The sequence below is a fragment of the Pteropus alecto genome, unplaced genomic scaffold, assembly GCF_000325575.1.
Source record: "Pteropus alecto unplaced genomic scaffold, ASM32557v1 scaffold131, whole genome shotgun sequence".
Classification (NCBI taxonomy): domain Eukaryota; kingdom Metazoa; phylum Chordata; class Mammalia; order Chiroptera; family Pteropodidae; genus Pteropus; species Pteropus alecto.
Genome location: NW_006434709.1, coordinates 9051842 through 9074483, shown reverse-complemented (window position 1 = coordinate 9074483; position 22642 = coordinate 9051842). Strand labels below are relative to the sequence as shown.

General features: G+C 34.5%; 1 protein-coding gene across 2 annotated transcripts in view; it reads left to right on the top strand.

Annotated features, from left to right (window-relative positions):
- The window catches only part of PAPOLG (poly(A) polymerase gamma), a 40724-nt gene that overhangs the window by 12443 nt on the left and 5639 nt on the right, over positions 1-22642 (top strand). The window contains exons 8-23 of one of the 2 annotated variants that reach the window (XR_003045657.1): positions 1768-1857; positions 3948-4086; positions 4704-4776; positions 5568-5688; positions 6031-6115; positions 6520-6573; positions 8080-8199; positions 8624-8733; positions 10207-10328; positions 10551-10726; positions 11123-11211; positions 11288-11508; positions 12017-12082; positions 12268-12324; positions 14013-14107; positions 15758-15867. Coding sequence is in view for 1 of the 2 variants with exons in the window: in XM_015587620.2 (XP_015443106.1) it covers positions 1768-1857; positions 3948-4086; positions 4704-4776; positions 5568-5688; positions 6031-6115; positions 6520-6573; positions 8080-8199; positions 8624-8733; positions 10207-10328; positions 10551-10726; positions 11123-11211; positions 11288-11508; positions 12017-12082; positions 12268-12324; positions 14013-14107; positions 15758-15770 (1631 nt within the window). In the remaining variant the exon portion in view is untranslated. Of the gene's footprint in view, positions 1-1767; positions 1858-3947; positions 4087-4703; positions 4777-5567; positions 5689-6030; positions 6116-6519; positions 6574-8079; positions 8200-8623; positions 8734-10206; positions 10329-10550; positions 10727-11122; positions 11212-11287; positions 11509-12016; positions 12083-12267; positions 12325-14012; positions 14108-15757; positions 18083-22642 lie in introns of those variants that run through there. The other variant, XM_015587620.2, reaches the window with a different exon arrangement.

The following is a 22642-nucleotide window of genomic DNA, read 5'->3' as shown; positions in this document are numbered from 1 at the left end:
GAATTGTGCACAATTCAATTTTAGAACATTTCATCATCCTCAAAAGATCCCTCATAGCCATTTGCAGTTATTCTCCTTTCTAACCTCTCAGCCCCAGGCAACCACTAATCTACTTTCTGTGTCTATAGATTTGCCTTTTCTGGACATCATATAAATGAGATCATACAGTATGTGGTCTTTTTATCTGGCTTCTTTCACAAACTTAGCATAATGTTTGTGACGTTCATCCACGCTTGTGGCATGTATCAGTAGTTCGTTCCTTTTTGTTCCTAAGTAAAAGTGACTTTTTTAAAGTTAGAAAATCTAATCTAAAACCATATCAATTACTTTTTTGTACTCTATTACATTAAACTCCATTGGTCTGTCTTATTCTTTAAATGGCTTTTTTATCCATGCATGATTCCTTACTATCATGCCTTGGTCACTTGGAAAATACTGGTTTACAAAGTTATTTGGATCTTTTAAATGTTAACTCACATTTCATTATATAGTATCAAAAATAAATCACATTAATATTATCACCATTGTCATCAGAAAAGTCTTTAAGTATTGGAAAGATGTCCAAAATTCTAATTTTTACTTAAATATTTTCCCGTTTGCTCCGAGAATACTCACCAGCAGCACTTGTGGCTGCAGCACTTATTTCACTATAACTTGCGGATTACAGTCCTAACCTTACTCCCAAAGTCTGCCACGAAGTATCTTGCTTTTATTATTATTTTCACATCGCTGTAGTAAATCTATAGTTTCTGGAAACAAATGACATTCTATTTATACCATTCTCTTTTTAGTAGTGGTATTTCTATTTACAAAATATAGTAATTCTCGATTGCTTAAAAATGTCAAGTCCTAGAAAACAGCATTCCTCCATGTGATATTAAATCCGTGCTGGCAGCGAGCTGCATTTTTTTTCCTAAACAAGAAAAGAGTTAAAATTTTATTACTGGCAACAAATTTTGTCATTTGTTTTCCTTGAAGTGAGGGCTCACTTTGTTCTGTTTTTTAGGAAATGGCTGCTAAACACTCAAGTATGAATAACCATAGTTTGTCAGTCATTCTTTCAAGTAAAACTGGTATTCCTTGAAAAAAAAAGCATATTCTTACCTCAAACATGTCCAGACATCCACACATATTCATTTCCTGTTTTCTAACTGAATGTGTGGTGGTAAAATAGATATTGTCTACTTAGAACAGTTTGTTGCCACAGCTTTGATTCACTGCTAAAGTAGCAGTTTTACTCACTACTGCTTTTGCACCATGAGTGCAAATGTTAACACAGTGAAACAGGCAAAAAAAAAAAAAAGAAAAGCCTTAGTATTATTATAAAAATAGGTTTAACCAAACAGATTCCAAGGGTCCGCAGACCACACTTTGAGAACTATTGGTTTGTAGTATCTTTTGTTTAACTGAATCATTGTGTTTTGCTATACTTCCAGGGTGCAACAGTAAATCACAGTATTTGTGGTATTGCATTAAAGCAATAACACTTTTATAACTTGGGGGCATCTGATTAACAGTAAGTCAGATATGGAAGAAAGCAAGATAGGCAGACCCACTGTTTATTTTAATACTGGATTGCATTACTGGTGCCTTTGAATTCTTTAAGCAAAATTTCTCATATTAGTGCTAAATTTCAAATACATAGAGGAAATAAACCATCACATTTTATCTTTGCTATTTTTAGCATTTGAGAGTTGAGGTTAGAAGGGCATTTGAATTAACTGGGTTTTATTGCATAACGAAAAATAAATGCTTTTTCTTTTTCAGGATGCAGAGTTACTGATGAAATTTTACATTTAGTGCCAAATAAAGAAACTTTCAGACTTACCCTAAGAGCAGTCAAATTGTGGGCAAAACGTAAGTATCTGAACTCTTCTATTTTATGTTTGCATTGTAAAATTATAATTTTCAGTTGCTAATGATAGAAGCACACATGGAAACTCCTGAGCCTGTATCTGATACTGGGGGATTAAGGGCCAATGAGTTTTGGAGAAGCTGCTGCTTTTTCAGGTACAATGGTTATGGTGCTCTAATGTGTGACTCTACTTCCTCTCCTCTTGGGTAAAAACTTAAAAGCCCCTGACTTTCCATCTTAGGTTTCAGCCAGGCAGTCAGAATAAGTTAGAACTTGAAGTGTAAAACCCTCACTGGTCTTTGATCTATGGACAAGATCGTCTTACTTATCTTTATCTCCCCATCACCAACAAAGTTTATAGGAGGTGTTCAGTAAATTTATTAAAGGTAGAGCCTACAGTGACAGTTTTAACTTGCTTTTCTTTTTACATTATAACACTCCTTTAATAAAACCTGGAACTACAGTAGGTTATGTGTATGGGATATGGTTCATAAAAGGCCCACTCATGAGCTTGCACAGCATATTTTGTATTATTTGTAACTACATTTAAGTAGTGCTACATTTCTGGCACCAGATTTTACATAGTCTAAAATAGGGTTCTCCAATAAACCTTCCTGTGATGATGGAAATTTTTCATATCCTTGCTGTCCAATGCAGGAACCATATGGCTACTGTGCACTTGAAATGTGCAACTGAGGAACTGAATTTTTAAATTTTATTTAATTTTAATTAAAATTAGCATCTAAAAGATATGTCACACAAAAACTTGTACACAAATATTCATAGCAGCATTATTCATAAGTCAAAAAGTAGAAACCACCAAATGTCCATAAACTGCTGACTAAACAAAAAGTGATATATCCATAATGTATGTTATTTGGTAATGAAAAGGAAGTATTGATGCGTTATAATATATTTGAACATTGAAACTCTTTCTTATGTTGAGTGAAAGAAGCCAGTCAGAAAAGACCACAATTGTACAACCCCATTTATGTGAAATGTCCAGAATAGACAAATCTATAGAGACAAAGTTGATTAGTGGTCACTTAGGTCTGGGAGGTTTGTGGGGAACATAAGGGTGTGACTGTTAAAGGTTTCTTTTTGGGGTGATGAAAATGTTCCCAGAATTGACTCCAGTAATGGTTATACAACTCTGAATATACTAAAAACGACTGAATTTAGTACTTTAAGTAGATGAATCTTATAGTATGTGAATGATGTCTCAATAAAGCTGTTAAACTACTCCCCCCCCCAAATAAAAAAAAATAGCCACATATGACTTGTGGCTACCATACTAGACACTGCGAATCTAAAAAGATCTTAAGCAAATAAAATTTATCCTTTGGCTCAGTTATCTTTCATAATCGGGATAAAGTAATTTTCAGTGGGGGGATATAAACAATTTGTCTTAACTTACAGATTAAATTAAATACCATGTTGTGTTAATTCTTAGATGCATATTTTTCACATTTAAAATCTGAAATTGATACTTTATATTTTTTTCTCTTGCTTAATAGGACTTAAAATCATGCTATGTTGTCTAATTGAGAGCATCTTGGGTTTGATGAAATATGGTAATGCTTTTTTATAAATTGCTATAAGAAGCAAACCATATGAGAAATGAGTATTATCAGTAGTGTATTGTACTTTATAGAGAGGTATCTAAATTATGTGAAATACTGAAGTTAGTCCCCACCTTTACACTCGATTTTAAAATGCCCATGAATATGATTACTAATGAAATACTTATTCTTCTCTAACTTATAGACCCTCCAGATATCTTTCTTCCTTCTTTTCATTTCTCTTTCAACCATAGCTATTGAAAGGTGGGAGATTCCAATGTTATATCAGTAGAGCCCAGTTGGGCAGTCAGAACTGAGGCAGAGAACTGAGGTGTCTGTATTGGAGGGCAAAGCAGGGGATAAGGAGAGCAGCTAATAATTTACTAAGAACTCTGTGGGCCTAGTATTAAGGTCTGCGCATTGATTTTAAGGGAAGAGTTCTAAGCAACAATCTTAGGAGGCAGTATTTGTGGTTGAATGACATGGATAGTAGATCCTAACAATAATTAAGAAATGTATTAATTTTCTAGGACGTGGCATATATTCCAACATGCTGGGATTCCTTGGTGGTGTCTCCTGGGCAATGCTGGTTGCAAGAACTTGCCAGTTATATCCAAATGCAGCAGCTTCTACTTTAGTTCATAAGTTCTTTTTAGTTTTTTCCAAGTGGTAAGTATTTATATGCATACTTTCACTATTTACTAACCTCCACCTATATGTAAATTTGCTTGGAAATTTAAGAGCTATGCATAGACTTTTTCTGTTTGTTGTCCTACATTCCTTTTTTAAGTTAAAATTTAAAAATATCAAAATTGGGGCAATGAGGGAACATTAGATGGCACATTCTTCTAGGGGTAACCTGTAAATGTGCTCCTTCAGCTTGAGAGAAGTTGCAATAGATTTGGTTCTGCCAACTACTACCTATATAGAGGTTAAGATCTGCCTCATGTGTAAAATGGAGATAATCATAGCTACTACATGGATTTGTTAGTATTTTAAGTAAATAATAGCTGTTGCTGTTATTAAATTCAGTTAAATCCATGAAAGCAAATGAGAAAGGAATGAAAAATTCAGATTTAAATTAGTTACAGCTAATGGGCAAAGCAGTATTTGCCCTTTCAGAGAATACTGCTTTAAAACAGCAACTTTTTCCTTTGTTTCCCATTTCTTTTTTTTTTCAATACGAAATAACCAAAACATTTGCTGTATGAAAGTTGGAACAAAGTAATAATTTTAAGTTCTTGAAGTGAGGTCCTATGTCAGTTAATTTGTTTTATTCTTGTTAGGGAATGGCCAAATCCTGTGCTACTGAAGCAACCAGAAGAAAGCAATTTGAATTTGCCTGTTTGGGATCCTCGGGTACGTGACTTCTTATAGAATTTTATTAAATCTTTTATGTAAAGGACAATTCTCTAAATTACAGTCTAGTGAAAGATAATTCCTCTTATGCCTGCTCATCTTCTTTCTGTGTATAGTCCTATCCCTTCCTGTGCTGTGTTTTATGGTGTAGATGATGTGTATCTCCAATCATGATCCAAATGTTACATCAGTTAAAATTACCCATGTAAGACTAGATGTGGGTATGTCAACCAAAATATCATAATTCATTGTTAAAAACTGTCTTACAAGTAATTAGTTACTAATAATAAAATACTGAAGTATATAAAAGATATGTTTTGCAGTGTAATTTAAAGCAGATTCATGGTTCAAAGATAACATAACTCTCACTCACTTTGCATTTTAATTTGCTTGTAGAGTGAGTGCTCATTTCTCTGAGTAAACCTAAGGAAGTCATCCACTGAGTAGATGCAAAAAGAGGATTGAGAATCATTGTACTACATAATGCTTTTTGAGGCTATATGATACTGTATTTCCTTGGTTCTAGAAGACCATTGTTTATAAAATAGATATACCATCAATTTAACAGCTTTTCAGGGGAAAATAAACTTCTTCAGCGTTTCCTTTGACTTTGACTATCAGTCACATTTGACTTCAGAAATAAACGTAGGTGGGAAGGGGAAATGTACTTCTTAGAATTGAGGAAATGTAGTTTTAAATTTATATTTCATATTCTTCAGACTTTTGGGGAAATGAAGTGAGGACAACTGAAATAGGAGAATAGATCTATTATTCTGCTTCTAATTTCACAGGTAAATCCATCAGATAGGTATCATCTCATGCCCATAATCACCCCTGCCTACCCACAACAGAATTCTACGTATAATGTGTCCACATCAACTCGAACAGTAATGGTAGAAGAATTTAAACAAGGTAAACCTGTTGGTCCTATTGCCCTTTACATATTCCCACAAGTTTTTGGTTGACAGCAATTTTATTCTCTGCAATATTGCAGTTATGCCTATTATTTCCTAAAATTCTTTCAAATGTGTATTTTTTCAGTAAATGGTTTTCCAAAATACATGATAATATTAAGGCCAGAAATGGAGCCAGCCCAATCTGGTTGAAATTGATTTTTGTGTTCTGAAAAAGAACATAGTAAATATATATTTTTTACTCAAGAATTTGGTGGGATTAGTGGTTTGGGTGTAGGGTGAAATAGGGGCTGATAATACTATGGTCAGTGTTGAAAATCATTCCCTTCTTTTTAATTAGGTCTTGCAGTCACAGGTGAAATTCTTCAAGGGAAATCAGACTGGTCAAAACTACTTGAGCCACCAAATTTTTTTCAAAAGTACAGGTATTTGAAATTTTGCATTTTGTGTGTGTGTATGTGTGTTTAAAGAAGGAGAATGTTAAACTTACAAAGTTTATTATAATAGGTGACAGTTGTCACTTATATTTCAAGTGAGGTAGAGAATAGGCTAGCAGAAATCCTAAGCGATGAGAGTTTCTATATTCTAGTAGTACCTAACCCCCTGTTAGTGGTTTTTGTTTTTTTGCTTTTAGTGAATTGTTTTTAATTGCAGGGTCTGGAATTAATTTTGTGAAAATCAGAGCATGTTTTAATTTTCATAAACTGTGTGCCTGTATTAGCTTTTTTGTTCACTAGGAGGGAGAAAGAAAAAGCAATGATGAAAAAGCAGACACTAACAATGTTTCTGGCTTTTTTTTTTTCTGATTATTGCTGAAAATTCTTCATAGACATTATATAGTATTGACTGCCAGCGCATCAACAGAAGAAAACCATCTAGAGTGGTAAGACTTATATTTCAAGTTCTCTACCTACTGTGTGGTGATAACATGTTTATGTGTTGCTTTACCATTTATAAAACATTCTCCATTTTTTATTAAGTCTTATTGGTGACTGTTGCACATGACCATGGAGCATCAGTGTTTTAGAAATGCCATCATATTAATGGTTTCAGAATCAGAATTCACACAAGATAAGGATATATGTACAAGATCTTTGCCTTTCGTCGTTTCTTAGAGTCAATTTAAATTATTCTGATACCTTGCCTCTTACTGAGTTTTCCATCCTTGCCATCATGTTTTTCCCATCAAACTTGAAGGAAAAGACATTTTATCCATTCTTTTAGGGGATGGTGGTATGAAAGGTTTTAGAATTTTAAGCTTCTGCCAACAGAGAAGAGAACTTTTGGTCAAGGAGTGCTGCATTCTTTCTAGTGCATCTAAATTTATTTCTTCTGCCTCTAATGTACTGACATCCCTAACTCCATCAGGCAGAAGCTTTTAGGCCACCAGAGATGGTTGCGCTTTCCTCAGGTCTGACTTCTGGAAAAGGAAAACAGAACAATCCTGTCTTATTTTTGCTTCAAGAATTTAATGCTTATTTCATTGATAATTAAAGGGACCCTGAAAGAAACCTTTCACTGCAACAGTATTTCATCTATCTAGATCAGGGGTCAGGAAACTATGGTCTAGGCCAAATCCAGTCTCCTGCCTGTTTTTATAAGTTTTATTTGAACATAGCCACACTCACTGATTTATGTATTGTCTACAGCTGTTTTCCAACTACAAGGCAGAATTTGAACAATTGCAACAGAAATGGTGTAGTTTACAAAGCCTAAAATATTTATTATTTGGCCCTTTACAGAGTCAGTTGGCCAGCATGCAGTTATAATGTGTATGCTTTTTCAAGTGTTTAAAAAATGTAAAAATGTTCTTGTAGTTATTCTTTCCAATAAAATCATTAAGTTATCATAACTGACAGCACTCACATTTCTTAAGTGAAGTTGAAAAGTTGCAGAAATCTGATGAAACTTTCTATATTTTAGTAGCATCTCATCTGCTTTTAGTGAATTACTTTTTAAATGCCATAGCTAATATCAATTTTGTGAAAAACAGCGTATTTTATTAATTAAGTGCCAATTATTGGCCTTTGGATCACATTATTTAAGCATATCTTAGCCTTAAGGTTTAGACAAAATTTGAAAGTGCAAAAATATTTTTATTTTGAAAATGCAAAAAGATTTTGAACCAGATTAACCAACAGTTTTTGTTCATGCTCAATCATGAACAAACAGGCAGAGAATTTTGGATCAAGAATGCATTAAATAGATCAGTTCTTTTTTAAAAAGATGGAGAAAACAGAAATTCAGTAACTTGTCATTTACTTGAATGTTATTTTAAAGAGTCACTAATATATTCAGACTGAACTTTTATCATAGCTGATACACTGGTTTACTTGGATGTAGCTTCCAAATTTAATATGGAAAAATCTTGTCCATTGTTTTATTTTAGGGTTGGATTAGTAGAATCTAAAATCCGAGTACTTGTTGGAAACTTGGAACGGAATGAATTTATTACACTTGCTCATGTAAATCCCCAGTCATTTCCAGGAAATAAGGAACATCATAAAGAGTAAGTTAATTATTTTTTAATATTACAATTCTTAAATAATGTTATTTGACATGCATTTTAAGATCATGTGTGAGACTGTCATTTAACAGGCATTGATGAGGGATGGTACATTATGTTTTTGACCTCAAGTAGTCATGCATTAAAACTAAGTACATGTTTTGGTAGCCCAGAGACCTCAGGAAAAACCCAAATCACAATATTTGGAGCACCTTTAAGCATATATTTAGTAAGTCATTTTCGAAGCCATTTAATCCTCTTTATAACAACACAGTATAACTTACCAGTGTTCTTGGTGTCAGTTTTAAGAATTTGGCAAAACACTGAAATTTTTATTTATGTTTCCATAGAGACCAAGTTTTAACAACTAAATAGCATCAGTAAAATTGTAAAAAATTAATAGAAATTCTTAAATTTTATTTTATAGCAACAATTATGTATCAATGTGGTTCCTTGGAATAATTTTTCGAAGAGTAGAAAATGCAGAAAGTGTTAACATAGACTTGACGTATGATATACAATCATTTACTGATACAGGTAAGACTTTGTCATCATAGAGCTATGGTTGTCACCCTTGGTTGTAATGCAGTTATCAGGTTCTACAATTGGTTAAATGAACACAGTACATCCATATTATGAAAATCTGTGCCGTTATTAAATAAAGGCATGATGAAACAATTTGCATGACATGAAGTAGGGAAAATTGCAGAACAGTGTGTATAGTGTGTTACCATTTATATAAATAAGAAAGAACATGTGCATGTTTGCTTATAAATAGAATATTTCTGGAAGGATATATAGTTTTTAAAGAAACTGGCAGAACTGGTTGCTTCAAAGTCAAGAAACCAGGTATGTCTTAGGGGCCAGGGGCAAGGAGACTTTACTGAATACTCTTGAACTCTTTAAATTTTATACCATGTGAATGTGTTATCTGTTCTAAAACAAAAGGAATACTGAAGAAACCCTACAGGTGATTCTTAATATGCACAGCCAGGGTTTGTAATCACAGTCATAAAGATGACTTGATTTTTATTGTTTGCATGAAATAAATATCAGTCAACACATTAAATTCTTTTGAACTAGCCCTCACATTTATTATGAAAGTGCAGATTCCCGTGCATCACTTTAGAACTACTGAATCACACTCTAGGAGTGGAGCCAGAGAATCTGCAAATTGAACAAGCACTCCCGGCAATTCTTTTATAAGCACTCTGGAATGAAAACATAAATTTTTCTATTCTAATTTGGGCTCATTTTTCAAAAAGGAAGAGGTTGAGAAACTTTATTATATATTTATAAAATATTCTCCAGATAGATACTGAGGCCTCAAGAGATTAAATAATTTACCACATTTCATAGTACTTACTGTGCAATAGAAGCCTCCCATCCTGTCTTCAATAAGCTTATAATCTAATTGAGTATTCACAGTTAACATACATTAATTAAATATTAAATCAGTAAATGAAACTGATTTTCTAATAAGATATGAAAAGCACTGGGATGGGAATCTAGGGCTGCGTATATTCTGATCCCAGCACAGGTGTTTAAGGCTGTTGAGCCTCGTTTCCCCACCTGTACAATAAGGATGTACTTTTAGATGGTTTGCGACATCTGACATTCTACGATTGGTGTAGTAAAGGCAGCTTCATGGAGAGGGAGAACTTGAATCTTGGGTATTTAGTGTAAGATTAACTTAAACTTGGGCGAGTAATTATGAGAAGAGACTGCCTTTTGGGAAAAATAGCAGAAAACAAGATTTGGAATAAAACCTTTTGCGTACATTTATTTTGTCAATGATGTGGTTATGGGAAACTCTTAGAAGTTGGACATAGAAAACTAGTTGGTGCTTGAATAGAATCGTGACCTGGTGAAGATGTTTTAGAAATATTGATCTGTAAGAAGGGTGTATGATTGTGTTTGTGTGGTGATGGGGAGTATGCATTTCAGAAAAGAAAATGGAACCCTTGGTTCAGAAAGATGTTTCCATTTAACATATTGACATCGTTACAGTGTACAGGCAGGCAAACAATATAAACATGCTAAAGGAGGGAATGAAAATTGAAGCAACTCATGTTAAAAAAAAACAACTTCATCACTATCTTCCAGCAGAGATTCTTCAAAAGAAGAAAAAGGTGAGTCTGTAATCTTACTCTCTAATATGGTTCCTGGAAACATTTGCATTCTTACAGCTCCCAAACCTATTGAGAAGAGGGGCGGTACAGACAATTCAGTCTAGGACCAAAATATCACCATCAGTAATCACAAAATAATTTGTTTTATATGTAGCTTAGAAATTAAAACAGTCATTATTCTCACTTGCTTTTTGAAATCCTAAAAGCTTTCCCTTCTTTCAGCAAAGTCTTTCTGATGTCAATCGAAGTTCAAGTGGACCGCAGTCCAAAAGATCATCTCTGGATGGCAGTTGTTTGGATAGCTCCAGAGACACTGATAACGGAACACCTTTTAATTCCCCAGGGTCTACAAACAAACCTTCCAAGCCTGATGTTCCACCTTCAGGAGAAACAGAAAGGTCTGTATTTCAAAATTGCCCTATCAGCCTTCATTTTATTTGAGGATAACATAAACTTTTCTATATTTTTGTTAAATACCTTTTTTTAATTGTTAAATAATTTTATTTTACCAGTAGATAGTTTGTGCAGAAACACTGGACAGTTCGTGGTATTCCTGTGGGGCTTGGCCTAAGGTTTATTATGGATATGTGGGAATAGAGTAGTTCACGGCAGTGGACATTTTCTGTTTGATTTTTTTCTCTTAATTCTCACTGAATCCTCTGCCTTTTTCTCCCCTTTTCTTTCAATGAAATATTAAAGTAGTAATACTTGAAATAATCCTAAATGTTAAAATAAGTGTCTTAAATAAGTAATATTTAAATCATTTAATGATGATAATTTAACACTTTTAACAGGAATAATGCTGAGCTTGCTGCTGTAATTGTGGAAAAGCCACTGAGTGTCCTGCCAGCTCAAGGACTATCTATTCCAGTCATTGGTGCAAGTAAGTACCTAAACTTTTGTAAGTAATGATTCTACTACATATATATTTAATCACTAAAATCTTTTTTCCTTTTCAGAAGTTGACTCTGTGGTAAAAGCTGTATCACCCCCAGCTGTGTGCACCATTCCTACTGTAGTAGGACGAAATGTTATTCCTAGGATCACAACACCCCACAACCCTGCCCAGGGACAACCACATCTAAATGGAATGTCAAATATAACTAAGAATGTTATGTCCAAGAGATCCCATTCCCCATCCATAGATGGGTCTTCAAAGAGATTGAAAGACATAGAAAAGGTAAAGTTACAACTTTAGTGGTGATTCAGTAGTAGATCTTTGATTTTTTAGAAGTTAATAGAGTACTAAAGAAACTCACAGTTCTCCATAGCTATCTTAGTGTTCTACTAGATTTTTTATCCTAACCTTAAAGGAACAACACTGATTGTTCATCCTAAATTCCAATTACTAATATGTCTGAAAACTTGAATGATTGGTTTAAGTTTCTCCTTGACTTACACAGAAGTCATTATTGGGAACTAAATATTTATTGTGTTATACTGTTCAGATCCTTTGCCTCCAGTAGGGGGTGGTAAAACTATTTGTTATAAACTAAATTGAAAGATCACTCAAACTGTAGAAATTAAGCGTGGCAGTTGAATTCAATCTAATTTAAATTCTCTTCTATAATCAACCCATGTTTATAGGTAGTTTTGATACTAGCCTAATCACTAGTTCCTCAGTTTATATCGGTTTTGTATGCTTTTTATAGGTAATAATAGCAATCATTTTAATGTTTATATTTTAGTTTATTCGACTTGAATCAAAGTTTAAGGAATCGCGTGCTGCTGAAAACAGAAAAAGAAAATCAGTGGTAAATATATTAATAGTGTGCTTCAAAATACTTGTAGAGTCATGTATCAGAAAAAGTACTGTATTTGAAAGTGGATCAGCTTAGATCTGTCTGACAAGTTTTGGTATGTCTTATTTCATGTAGAAATAAGCGTTTGCATGTAGGAAAGAAAGGTTTCACTTGTATATAATTCTTCTATTTTTTAGGATGCCATTGGAGGAGAATGTATGCCTATTCCAACTATTGATACATCACGCAAAAAGGTAACCTATTCATAGGTAATATATATAGGTTAAAATTTGTAGTTAATGTACAAGAGCCTAGCACTGGGTGAAGGAAAAGGGTGATAAGATTTTGTCACTATCCTCGAAGACCAGCAGTATAATTGGAAGTGGAAATAGCAAAGTATATGATCCTAAATGTATGTACCTCAAGTAAAGATGGAGGAGTAGTTTAAGACTTCACAATTTATTCAGATTATGTTCAGCTTTTGTTTTTTATTTATCTTTAAAGAAGCAGTGTAGTGCTCAGCACAGTAATTTCTTACCAACACTTGATAGTATATCTTTTTTTGTGCACCACTGCTTACTGTCAAACTTTAGATTTGCTAGTTAGGAACCATACTAATTAATATTTTGAAGGAACCAAATAACCAGTGTATATAGTAAGTACCTTTAAAACATGAGCTAAACAGCCCCTAAAGTTCAATTTAAAAATTTAATTTTCAAAGAATTACCATTGAAACTAATAATATGGTATTAAGCATGGTAAGATGATAAGCAGGTGCTCAAAATTCAGCCTTGTGTAAATCAAAGAAAGCCCTTCTTTGAGAGTTTATGCTGAGCAACGTACAAAATGGCTTTTCACCCTCAATTAAAGAATAAAGTGCTTCTCATCACAGTCAGCTGTCACCCTGCTAGGTTCCCCAGTATGTATTAGCCATTCTAAAGCAAAGTAGAAAGTGTCCTCATACTTTATTAGTTGTAGAATTTGTAAAATTCCTTTTAACATAAGAGAGGGTTACAAAAAATATGAGTAATTACATGTGATAAGAAAACTTTTGAAATGGATATTAAAGTATGAAAGCATGAAATAACCTGTATGGGTTTTGCTTTAAAATATTTCAAGTATAAAGGATAAGGGCATAAACCAAATGTGGCAAAATGTTAATGTCTGAGTCTTGGTTGTAGCATCTAAGTCTTCATTGTCCTATTCTCTATTTTTATACATGTCTGAAATTTTGGATGTGGATATGATATAGATAATTGTTTAGCCAAGGTAACATGAGAGAATTAACTCTTGCAGTCATCTCATGACTAGAAGCTAATATACTGTTTCCATCACACAACTCTGTTTTAGGCGTCTGTCTCTGTCAATTTCTTAGACTCTGCCTTCATTATATAATAATCTTTAGTATCCTCAAAAGCCTTCGTATAGATGTCCCTGAATTTCACCTCACCGACGTTACCTAGCTTGACTACAAAGTCAGTTTTTCTGAACACTTAAGTATCTCCAGTGTTCTTCATGAATTTATTATAGAAACGAATTGAGGGATGTAACTGCATATCAAATTGTCCTCTGTAACACTTATTTTTCCCCCCTCAGAGTTTCTTGTTAGTGACCAGGCTCTGCCTATTTCTCTTTAATATTGCCTGACTTTGAGGAAGACTCTCTTTATGCTTTTCTCAGTCCAGAACTGGCAACTGATTTAACAGAGTCCTCTTTCCTATACATACACTCACACTTCTACCCTTATCTGTTTTTCACCTAAATTTAAAAAAAAAAAAAGTCCCCAAACAAGAAATGCCTGTGAACATTGAGAGAAAATATTCAACATGAGCTTGAAGTGTGTAGGAGCATCAAGGATTTGAAGAAAAACTCAATTTTATGACTCGCTTACTAGTTGAGCCTTATTTGCTTTTCCTTCTTTGTTTCTATTTTTTTCTAATAGAGACTACCCAGTAAAGAACTACCAGATGCATCATCCCCAGTTCCAGCGAATAACATCCGTGTCATCAAAAATTCCATTCGACTGACCCTTAATCGGTAAAAGCAGTGCCTCCTTACTTAAGTGAATATGCAATCATATAGTGACACAGATGCAGCCACTTTTTTAAAAATAGAAGTGGCTGTCGTACATAAAATAAGGTGAAAGTTACAGTCATTGGCTTAACAACCTTGAAGTGGTTTTTGAACTCTCACACTTTGACCTGCAGATGCTGTAGCATTCTCTCATTGATTGCTACATACACTTCTCTGAGGATTACCTGCTATCAAATTGTCATCTATAATATTATGGCTTTGTGTTGGAGGTTTCACTGCCTTAACTTTTGATTCTTGTTTCTCTGTTATGGGAACCAGTTCTTGGCTCTTTGAACACTGATAAAACAAGTCCTGAACTTTTTTTTTTTTTTTTTTGTCTTATGTTGTAATCATTGTACAGAACTAGAAAAGTTGAAAACAAAAAAAAAAATCGTCTTGTAATTTTCCAAATGTTAACACATTTACTTTAGCTTTGAAGCCACTTTGTGAAACCAGAGATAAATGAATGTGAGGTATCTTTTCTGATTTCCTCATTTGTGTAGATGTACTTATTGTCTGTTCTGTTGACTTAAATTATTTTTTTCCAGATTGGTACATGGAATATTTTAATTTTTTTGTGCCTTTCTGTCCAATGTTGCATAGTTACCAGGGAGGATTAGTCCAGTGATTACATAAGAGTTGGGCACCATAAATTCTCTATATTTTGCCTCCCATGGAGGCCTTCAAAATGCATCTTTATTAAGAATCAAAATATAACCAGGATACTACTGAAAGTCAGTATATGAATGGTGAAATTGTTACATATCCTATCTCATGCCATTCTTGTTAGTTGATTGGTATTTTTTACTGAAGAGCAACTCATTCTAGCATCAACAATAAGATACTTTTTAAGTATGGCAAACTTGTATTTTTGAGGTGTAAAATTAAATTGGCATGACAATTCCTGACCATTACCTACCCTACAACTTCAGACATTTTCTTTACAAACTAGGCATGCAGAAATAAGCAGTGGGTTTTATTAAAACAAAGGCATTTTTGAATGACATTGTTACCAATCATTAACTGGCTCAGGACCTTTGTAATTTTTATTTAACTATGAGTTGTCTTTTTTTACACTGCTTTTTTCAATGCATTTCTTAATATTTTTTAAGTTTCATGAATGCATGCTCAGTTTATTAAAATCCATAACCATGTAATTCTTGTAATATGTTGATCCAGTGTTTTGTAAATGAAGTCGTATGTATTTTCAGAGTATTTTTGTATGTACTGTAAGATACCATCTTTTCAAAGAGAAAACTTTAAAACCTTTACTGTCTCTCTTTAGTCTAATTTTTTAAAATATGGATTATGCTTGAATTATTCTTAAAATGAAAATGTATAGACTGAACAGCCAGAAATGCTGGTATAACCTTCTTCAGCTTTCACTCAGCATTTAGTAAGTCCAGTAGGAAAAATACAAAATGGCATATCTGAATAGTGCAGGGAAAACACTTGGTTGTGTGTTTTATAGGACTCATGGAACACCTTTTAGCCAATGGGGTAATAGCAGTCTATTTTCTCTTCTGAGCCCTGTACCATTGATTTGAAATACTTGAGTTTTGATTGTCAGGGAGCAGTATCCTTCTCCTCCCACTCCTGTTCTATGACCCCCAGGTCTCTGAAATGAAAAGTCTAGTGTCTAACTTGTACAAAGGAAAACTACTTAGAAGAAGAGCAAGGAAAAGGTACAAAGGAAAACTACTTAGAAGAAGAGCAAGGAAAAGGTAATGTTTGTTCCATTATTCACTTTTTACATATCAGAAGACAAGGATGAAATCTCCCCAAGTTGTAGCTTTCTTGGCAAAGCTGTTCTCTTAGCTAACCCTTTTCCTTTATTCAGATATTTTGACATTTGTTCTACAAATATTCTATTCGAGCAAAGAAGAATGATTATGAAAGGACTGAATAACTGTCATCTGACTTCAGACTTTGAAAATTTCTTTAGTAAGGGATTTTATTAAATTTCATATGTATGATGTGTTTACATTTCTGTATTTAATATCTAGATATTATCCCCTTCTATTATCAGTCTTCAGAGTCTCTTTAAGAAATATATATATATATCTTTACCCTATTATATAAACAATCTTTGGGGTGACTAGAGGAGTTTTTCTTTAATAAGAAAACAATAGGCCTGACCTCTGTCCTATAGTATAATCATTTCTCTTGTTTTAAGGGTCTATTCAGCATGAGGTTAAGACAGCCAGTGGTTCATGTTAGACTCCTCAGAGATAGATAGCATTTTTCAACCTATTTGGTAACCTATTAAGATGGTGGGTTTGGTCAGAAATGAAGTGTTTTCTATCTGAACAGTAGGTAAAATGCTCAGTACATTCTGTTACCATTGTAGGAGCTCCCCACTGTGCTGGTTCCAAGTAAATAAAAGGGAAAGTATGGTCTGGGTTGCATGTATGTTCAGAACACTAAGTAGAGACATTTGATTTTAGGTGTGAAAACTATACCTAGAAATATATTTTTATAAAGTCAGATAACATATTCTTCATTATGTAGATACATTCATTTTCACAAGGGAATTAAATTTTAATCTGCTCACTTTTTAGTGACTGGCTCTGAAAAATAGTATGTTATCAAAGGAAAACAATTATCTGCTAGTTTAACCTTAGGGACAATTTGAAAGACAGGGTACATGGCTTAAAACCTTGTAAAATTGGGGCAGGAGAATGAATTTTAAGAGACTATATTGGTGCTAACAATAAGAACAACTTTGTCTTAAGGCAGTGATTTAGTAACATTATTAAAATGTTTACCATAGCAGCAATGAAGTGAAGATGGGCAATGTTGAAATGGGCTAAACTTATTTTCCACTGTTTCACAGCTTTGAAATCTGAATTCCTAACTTGGGTATCATGGACCCTAGGAAATCCTTTGCAAATATATATAAGTAGTGATTAATAAACATTTTACTGAGGGGATTTCATAGCTTTCCTCATCTTCTCAAAATGGTCCATGACCCTAGAAAAAGGAGGGGTCCAGAATTGAATAATCCCAGATATTTGGGCATAAGATTTTTCTGTGGTATATTTCTGAAAATTAACTGTGGCTCTTAAATAGTAAAGTGGGCTGATGGAGGATGCTGGAACACCAAATTTCTAAGTTTCTTTATATATTTCAGATGAAACTTCATCAGTATTTAGAAAAACGCTTACCATTGGATTTATAAATATCCTCATGTTTAGAATCGTCAACAGGGTCAAACTTCAGTTTAATAAATTTCAACCTAAGATTGATTAGAATAGCTCAGAATGCCCATTAGCAATGGTAAAAAGTAGAATTAATCATTAAACATCCTAATGCTTTGTTTTCAGCAGCATTAAAGTTCTCTTGTTCCTCCATGTTCAGACCAGAACAGACTGAACAGACCAATAAATAGAACTTTAGTTTAAAAAATATTTTTTATAAATAAAACTGTATGTGTGTTTCAATGATTAACTACCTATTAAATCTTCCAAAGCTTAGAATTTAGGTCATGATGATAGTGATAAGTAGTGCAGATGATGGAAGAAAATCAGTCTCAATAACGGTAACTATGGATTTTTAAAAAGAATTATACAAGGTCAGATCCTTCCCAAATTCCCTGTTTTTTTTTCTGAAATAATTTTTGATATTTTATATTTGAAGTTAGTTGAACAGAAGATTATCATCAGACTTACTATAATTTTAAGCTGTTGCTACATTTTAGCAAAGACCCACATAATTACCTTATAAAGTACTTAGGATATCTTTGAGGTAAATGGTGCTACATCACTCCACAGTGTTATATAAAATGAATACAGCTGCTTTTCCTTTCTAGGTAGCTGTTTGTATAGTTCATATTCATTTTTCCTGCCCTTTATTTGCATTGTCTTATTTCTTAGTTGTACACATGAGCCTCATTATTTGTCTGGAATAAGTAATCAAATAAACTTGCTTTGATAAATAGGTGTTGGTGATTGATATTATTCTGGAGTAACTTAAATGTACCAGACATCTTATTGTTCATATTGACAGCCAAGTTGGTCATTTACCATTCAGACTATTTTTGGCAGATAACAGTATCCACTACCTGCTTAATATGCAAGTAAAACTTACACTCAATTTACCTCACAAGAATCACTTACTAAACATTTATTAACAAGCAGTAGTACAATAACATATGCCTCAAGTATTGAGTGCAAAATTCTGTCACCTATGTAGTCAACATCAGGTGACTAGAGTTGTCTTCTAATATTAGGCTCACAGAGGTACATTCAGCAATCGTGCCTTTGGTACTGCCTACACAAGTACAAGTTACAGAGCTTGTTACATTCTTGAATTGGAACAGTGACTTGTTTTTAGCCAGTCTACTAGTATCTTGAATACTAGTACTGAAATCACAAATAAGAACTTGTGTCTACATTAAGATTATTAGCAAGCCACTCATGGCACCAATGGAAACACATTTGACATGTATTAAGCTAATTAGCAAAGCTGCCTATATTGATCTATGGATAACAGAAGAACTCTTGTACTCACTTGTGAAGCATGCTCTTCCTGATTGGATTGCCAGCAGACCATCCCTGGGTGTGACTTTGTGATTAAGGCAACTCACTGCTCCTAGGATATAACACAATTTTCATACTATGCTGAAATGTTTTAAAGTAAATTAACATCATAACAGGTTCTTTGTGGATCCAAATGCATTAAAGTATTAAGTGCAAAATAGAATTTGTTGCCTTTATAGCACATGTTCTAAAACTATCTTTCATATGATCCAGCCAAACTTTTACTTATTAGTCCTCAAAAATCATACTTCTAAGCCCTTCCTTTACAACCTGATTATTAACATTTGGGGCCTAATGGCTGCATAAAGCCATCCATGATAACTTTGACAGAGTGAAATCATCCTGCCTTCTTATTACTTGTACCTTCTAACATTTCAATTATTCTAACTTGTGTGATGTTCAGTTTACCTCTTGTTTCCCCTGACAAGGTTGTAGATTTGAGAGTAGTAATCTTTATCCAAGAATCTTTATGTAATGGGTGCCCAGAAAATGCTTAAGAGGAAAATGCATGAGTACTGTTTGGTTGCTTTTTTGATTTTTTTTGTATTTGTTTTTTTAATTTGGATAGGATTATCTAGAAGAGAGACCTGACAAAGGAACTAAGATACAGAGGCACACAAAACTTACTGAAAATCATTGACGTTTTTCAAACTTTTTCAACTGTAATGTTAGTAAATACATTTAAATTGCAAGTCAGCACATTTTACACACACAAATGAATATATGTATATATAACAGATATGTATATACACATGTATAATTAAAACAAGTTTCACAAAGCAATGCTTTCCTTACTATGTGTATGTGATCCAGGTTAATATTTTTTTGTTTTAAGTGCTAGTTGTGATTTCACGAAGGTGATTTCACAACCTCTCAAGTCATGACCTACAGTGTAAAAAACACTTCATTAGTTCTGTCCCCAAAAGTCCATCTCAAACTTGAATCATATTTCTTTATTCAGTCCTTCTGTTCTAGAATGCAAACTGGTACAGGAAATAGTACTAGAAAGGACAGTAACATGAAGCATGTGAGCTTAGGTGAGGTATAGATAAACTCCTTTCTCCCAAGGAAAGTATGACCCAGAAAACGTAACATCTTTGCATCAATTGATAATTTGAAAAAATATAAAAGCCAGAAATCAGCAAAGAGCAAGAATTGGGAGATAAAGATGGTATTTTAGTATTGGTCAGTTGGCCTCTGCTGGCCAAGGGATGTCATCAGTCCCTGGAGGGTGGACTGGGGAGGGTGAACTAAAGAATGACATCTTATTAACCAATAGTCACATGCACAAATTACTCATTTAGAAAATTCTATTGTACACAGCTGTTAAATCCTAGCATGGTTCAGGAACTCAAGGATACTAAGGAACTGAGGTCTAATAGTAAAAGTACTACTATCTACTGAGAAATTCTAGACCATAATTATAAAAGTGTTTAACATTTTCTAAGCATTTAGGATATACTTTTTAAAATATTTTGGCACTTAATCCTTACAATGATCCTATGAAGTAGCAGTTATTACTTTACAAGTGAGGAAATTGAGGCTTAGAGAGATTATGTGAGCAGCTCAAAATTGCGTAACTATTAACTAGCAGGCTCAGGAAGTACAATTCAAAGCCTAGTGCTCAGCCATATCTCCCATTTATGAAAGAAGTTAGATGGAGGTGTTGATCAAGTCCCTGCCACCATGCATTCCATGGAATCTGGAACTTTTGAGGTGAACTTGGCCAGAACCAACAATGTTCATTTGTGCCAGGCTGCAGGGGGCACTGTGGCTTCCTGCAGAGAGCCAAGGCTAAGAATCAGAAAAGCCCAGTTCTAGCCAGGCTCTGCCACTTGTATCTATGTAACTTTGACACTCGCTCTCTTCCCTACCCCATCCAACCCATGCTTTGTTTTCTCCCATCTGTAACACTTGACCTTCAAATCTCACAGGGAAGCTGTGACATGAAAGTAGTCCAAAAGATTAGCAGAGTTCTACAGATAGGATGGACAGGCAGTTAATCTCCCAGAATAACAGCTATATAATATTTTTTAATCATCAGTCTAAGTTGGAACAGGAAGCAAAGGGATTCAGGAGAAATATTGCCAAGAATAGAAAAATGAAAGTTTACCTGATAAGCTTGATCATAGTGAAAGGATGTTAACATTTCTATCAGAGTATGAGAATAAACAAGTAAATGTTTTAAAATGACACATATTTCAGGGAAATCAAAAAGCTAAATAAAAATATACAGTGTCAACATGGGTCAGCTCTGAGTATTCACATAGGCCTAATAATATAAGTAGAGAATACTGAACTAGCCTAAAATTGTAACTATACTGAATAGGTGCGGGGGGAGGGAGGAAGGAGGGACAGGCTAAAAGGATGAAATCCTCATCTTCAGTGAAAGTAAGTAGAACATATCTAAAACGGAAAAGTCTAGTGTACATGTGTTTAGAAATAATAGGAGAAAAATAAATAGTAACTAGGAGTAAATAATAGGAGAAAAGTCTTAAAATGAAATAATTGCCTCTAGGGAGCAGAAATTGAGAATGAGGGGAGGAGAAAGGGAGGAGATGACTTCTTTCCCTTTAAAAAAAAAAGACTTGTAAAACATTTTGTCTTTTACACTAGTGTATCCACTATCTAACCAGTATACGGTAAGCAAGTGTTATAGGCTTTGGAACAGATAGCCTGTAGGTACAGCTCCTAATGCTTGTGGAACCTTGGGAAAGTTGCTTGACTCCTTTGGGTTTCAGGTAACAAATCTGTAAAGCAGGAATATCAATACCTGTTTCACAGAAGTATAGGAAAGTGGCTAAGAGGATCTGCAGTCAGACTACCTAGACTCAGATTTCAGCTCTCACTGACTGAGAAATTGTGGCAAGTACTTAATTTCTCTGTGCCTTGGTTTTTTCTGCCAAGAAATGGTGATTATAATAGCAATCTACCTCAAACTGTTGCCAAATAGATTAAAAGATAATCCAGAAGCTCCTGGCACATAGTGGAGGCATTATGAAGTTTATACAAAATAGAACATCATGCAGTACGCATGGTGCTTGACCCATAATGGGCATCCCCTTCTAAAAACACAACAGAAGAATCAAGGAAGGAGGCCAGTGTCTGTCTCCCGACCGGACTGAAGTGACAGATTTTTACCTCCCATGCAACGATGCAGAGATAGCCCCTCTCCAAACATCTCAGAAGTTTTATTTGGAGAAAATGTGTAAAACTCATTTAATTCTTACGGAGTCTCCCTGGCTTGTTCTTCAGTCTACTTAAAGGTTACAACAGGTTAGGCTGAGATGAGAAAGCCTATCAAGGCTGTCCCGGCCAGCCCAGGGACTCCCAGAGCACCTAGCAGAGCATGTACACCACCAATGTGCAATAGACACATCTTCTGATTTCAGATCGGGCTGCGTCTGTAAAACTTGACACATGGAGAAATGGCCACAGGAATGACTTAAAGCCACACCCATTCCCAGATGCACCTTAACCTCATTACTCCCACCTCTCCTGGGAGTGAGACAAGACTGTCTAACCCAGATCCCAAGTCACTTCCTGCCAAGGCTTCACAACAATTCAAAGAACTTCTAAGTGCGGGTTCTTTCCAAATAGATTGGTTTCTTGAAACTCACAAGAAGTCAAACACCAGAAAAGAGGGGATTTCTGAAAGCCACCCACTAGGATGGCAACTAGTACTTGGTAGTTTCAAATATTAAGAAAAGAAAAAAAATCAGCGTTGATTAGGCAGTATCTAATCTCCCTGAGCACAGGAAATGAAGGCGATTGAGCCTGATTTGCGGGAGGCCCTGAGGTTGCACAAAGCAGCCACTCCTCTAGCAAGGCCCACTCACCGCCTGCAGAGATGCCTGCTTTGCCTGCCTCCAGCTGAGCAACCCAGAGGGAAAGCACCATTAAATTCCCTGTGAGCTCTGAGCCAGTTAGCTGCACCAAGGTCACCAGGTGAAGGGGA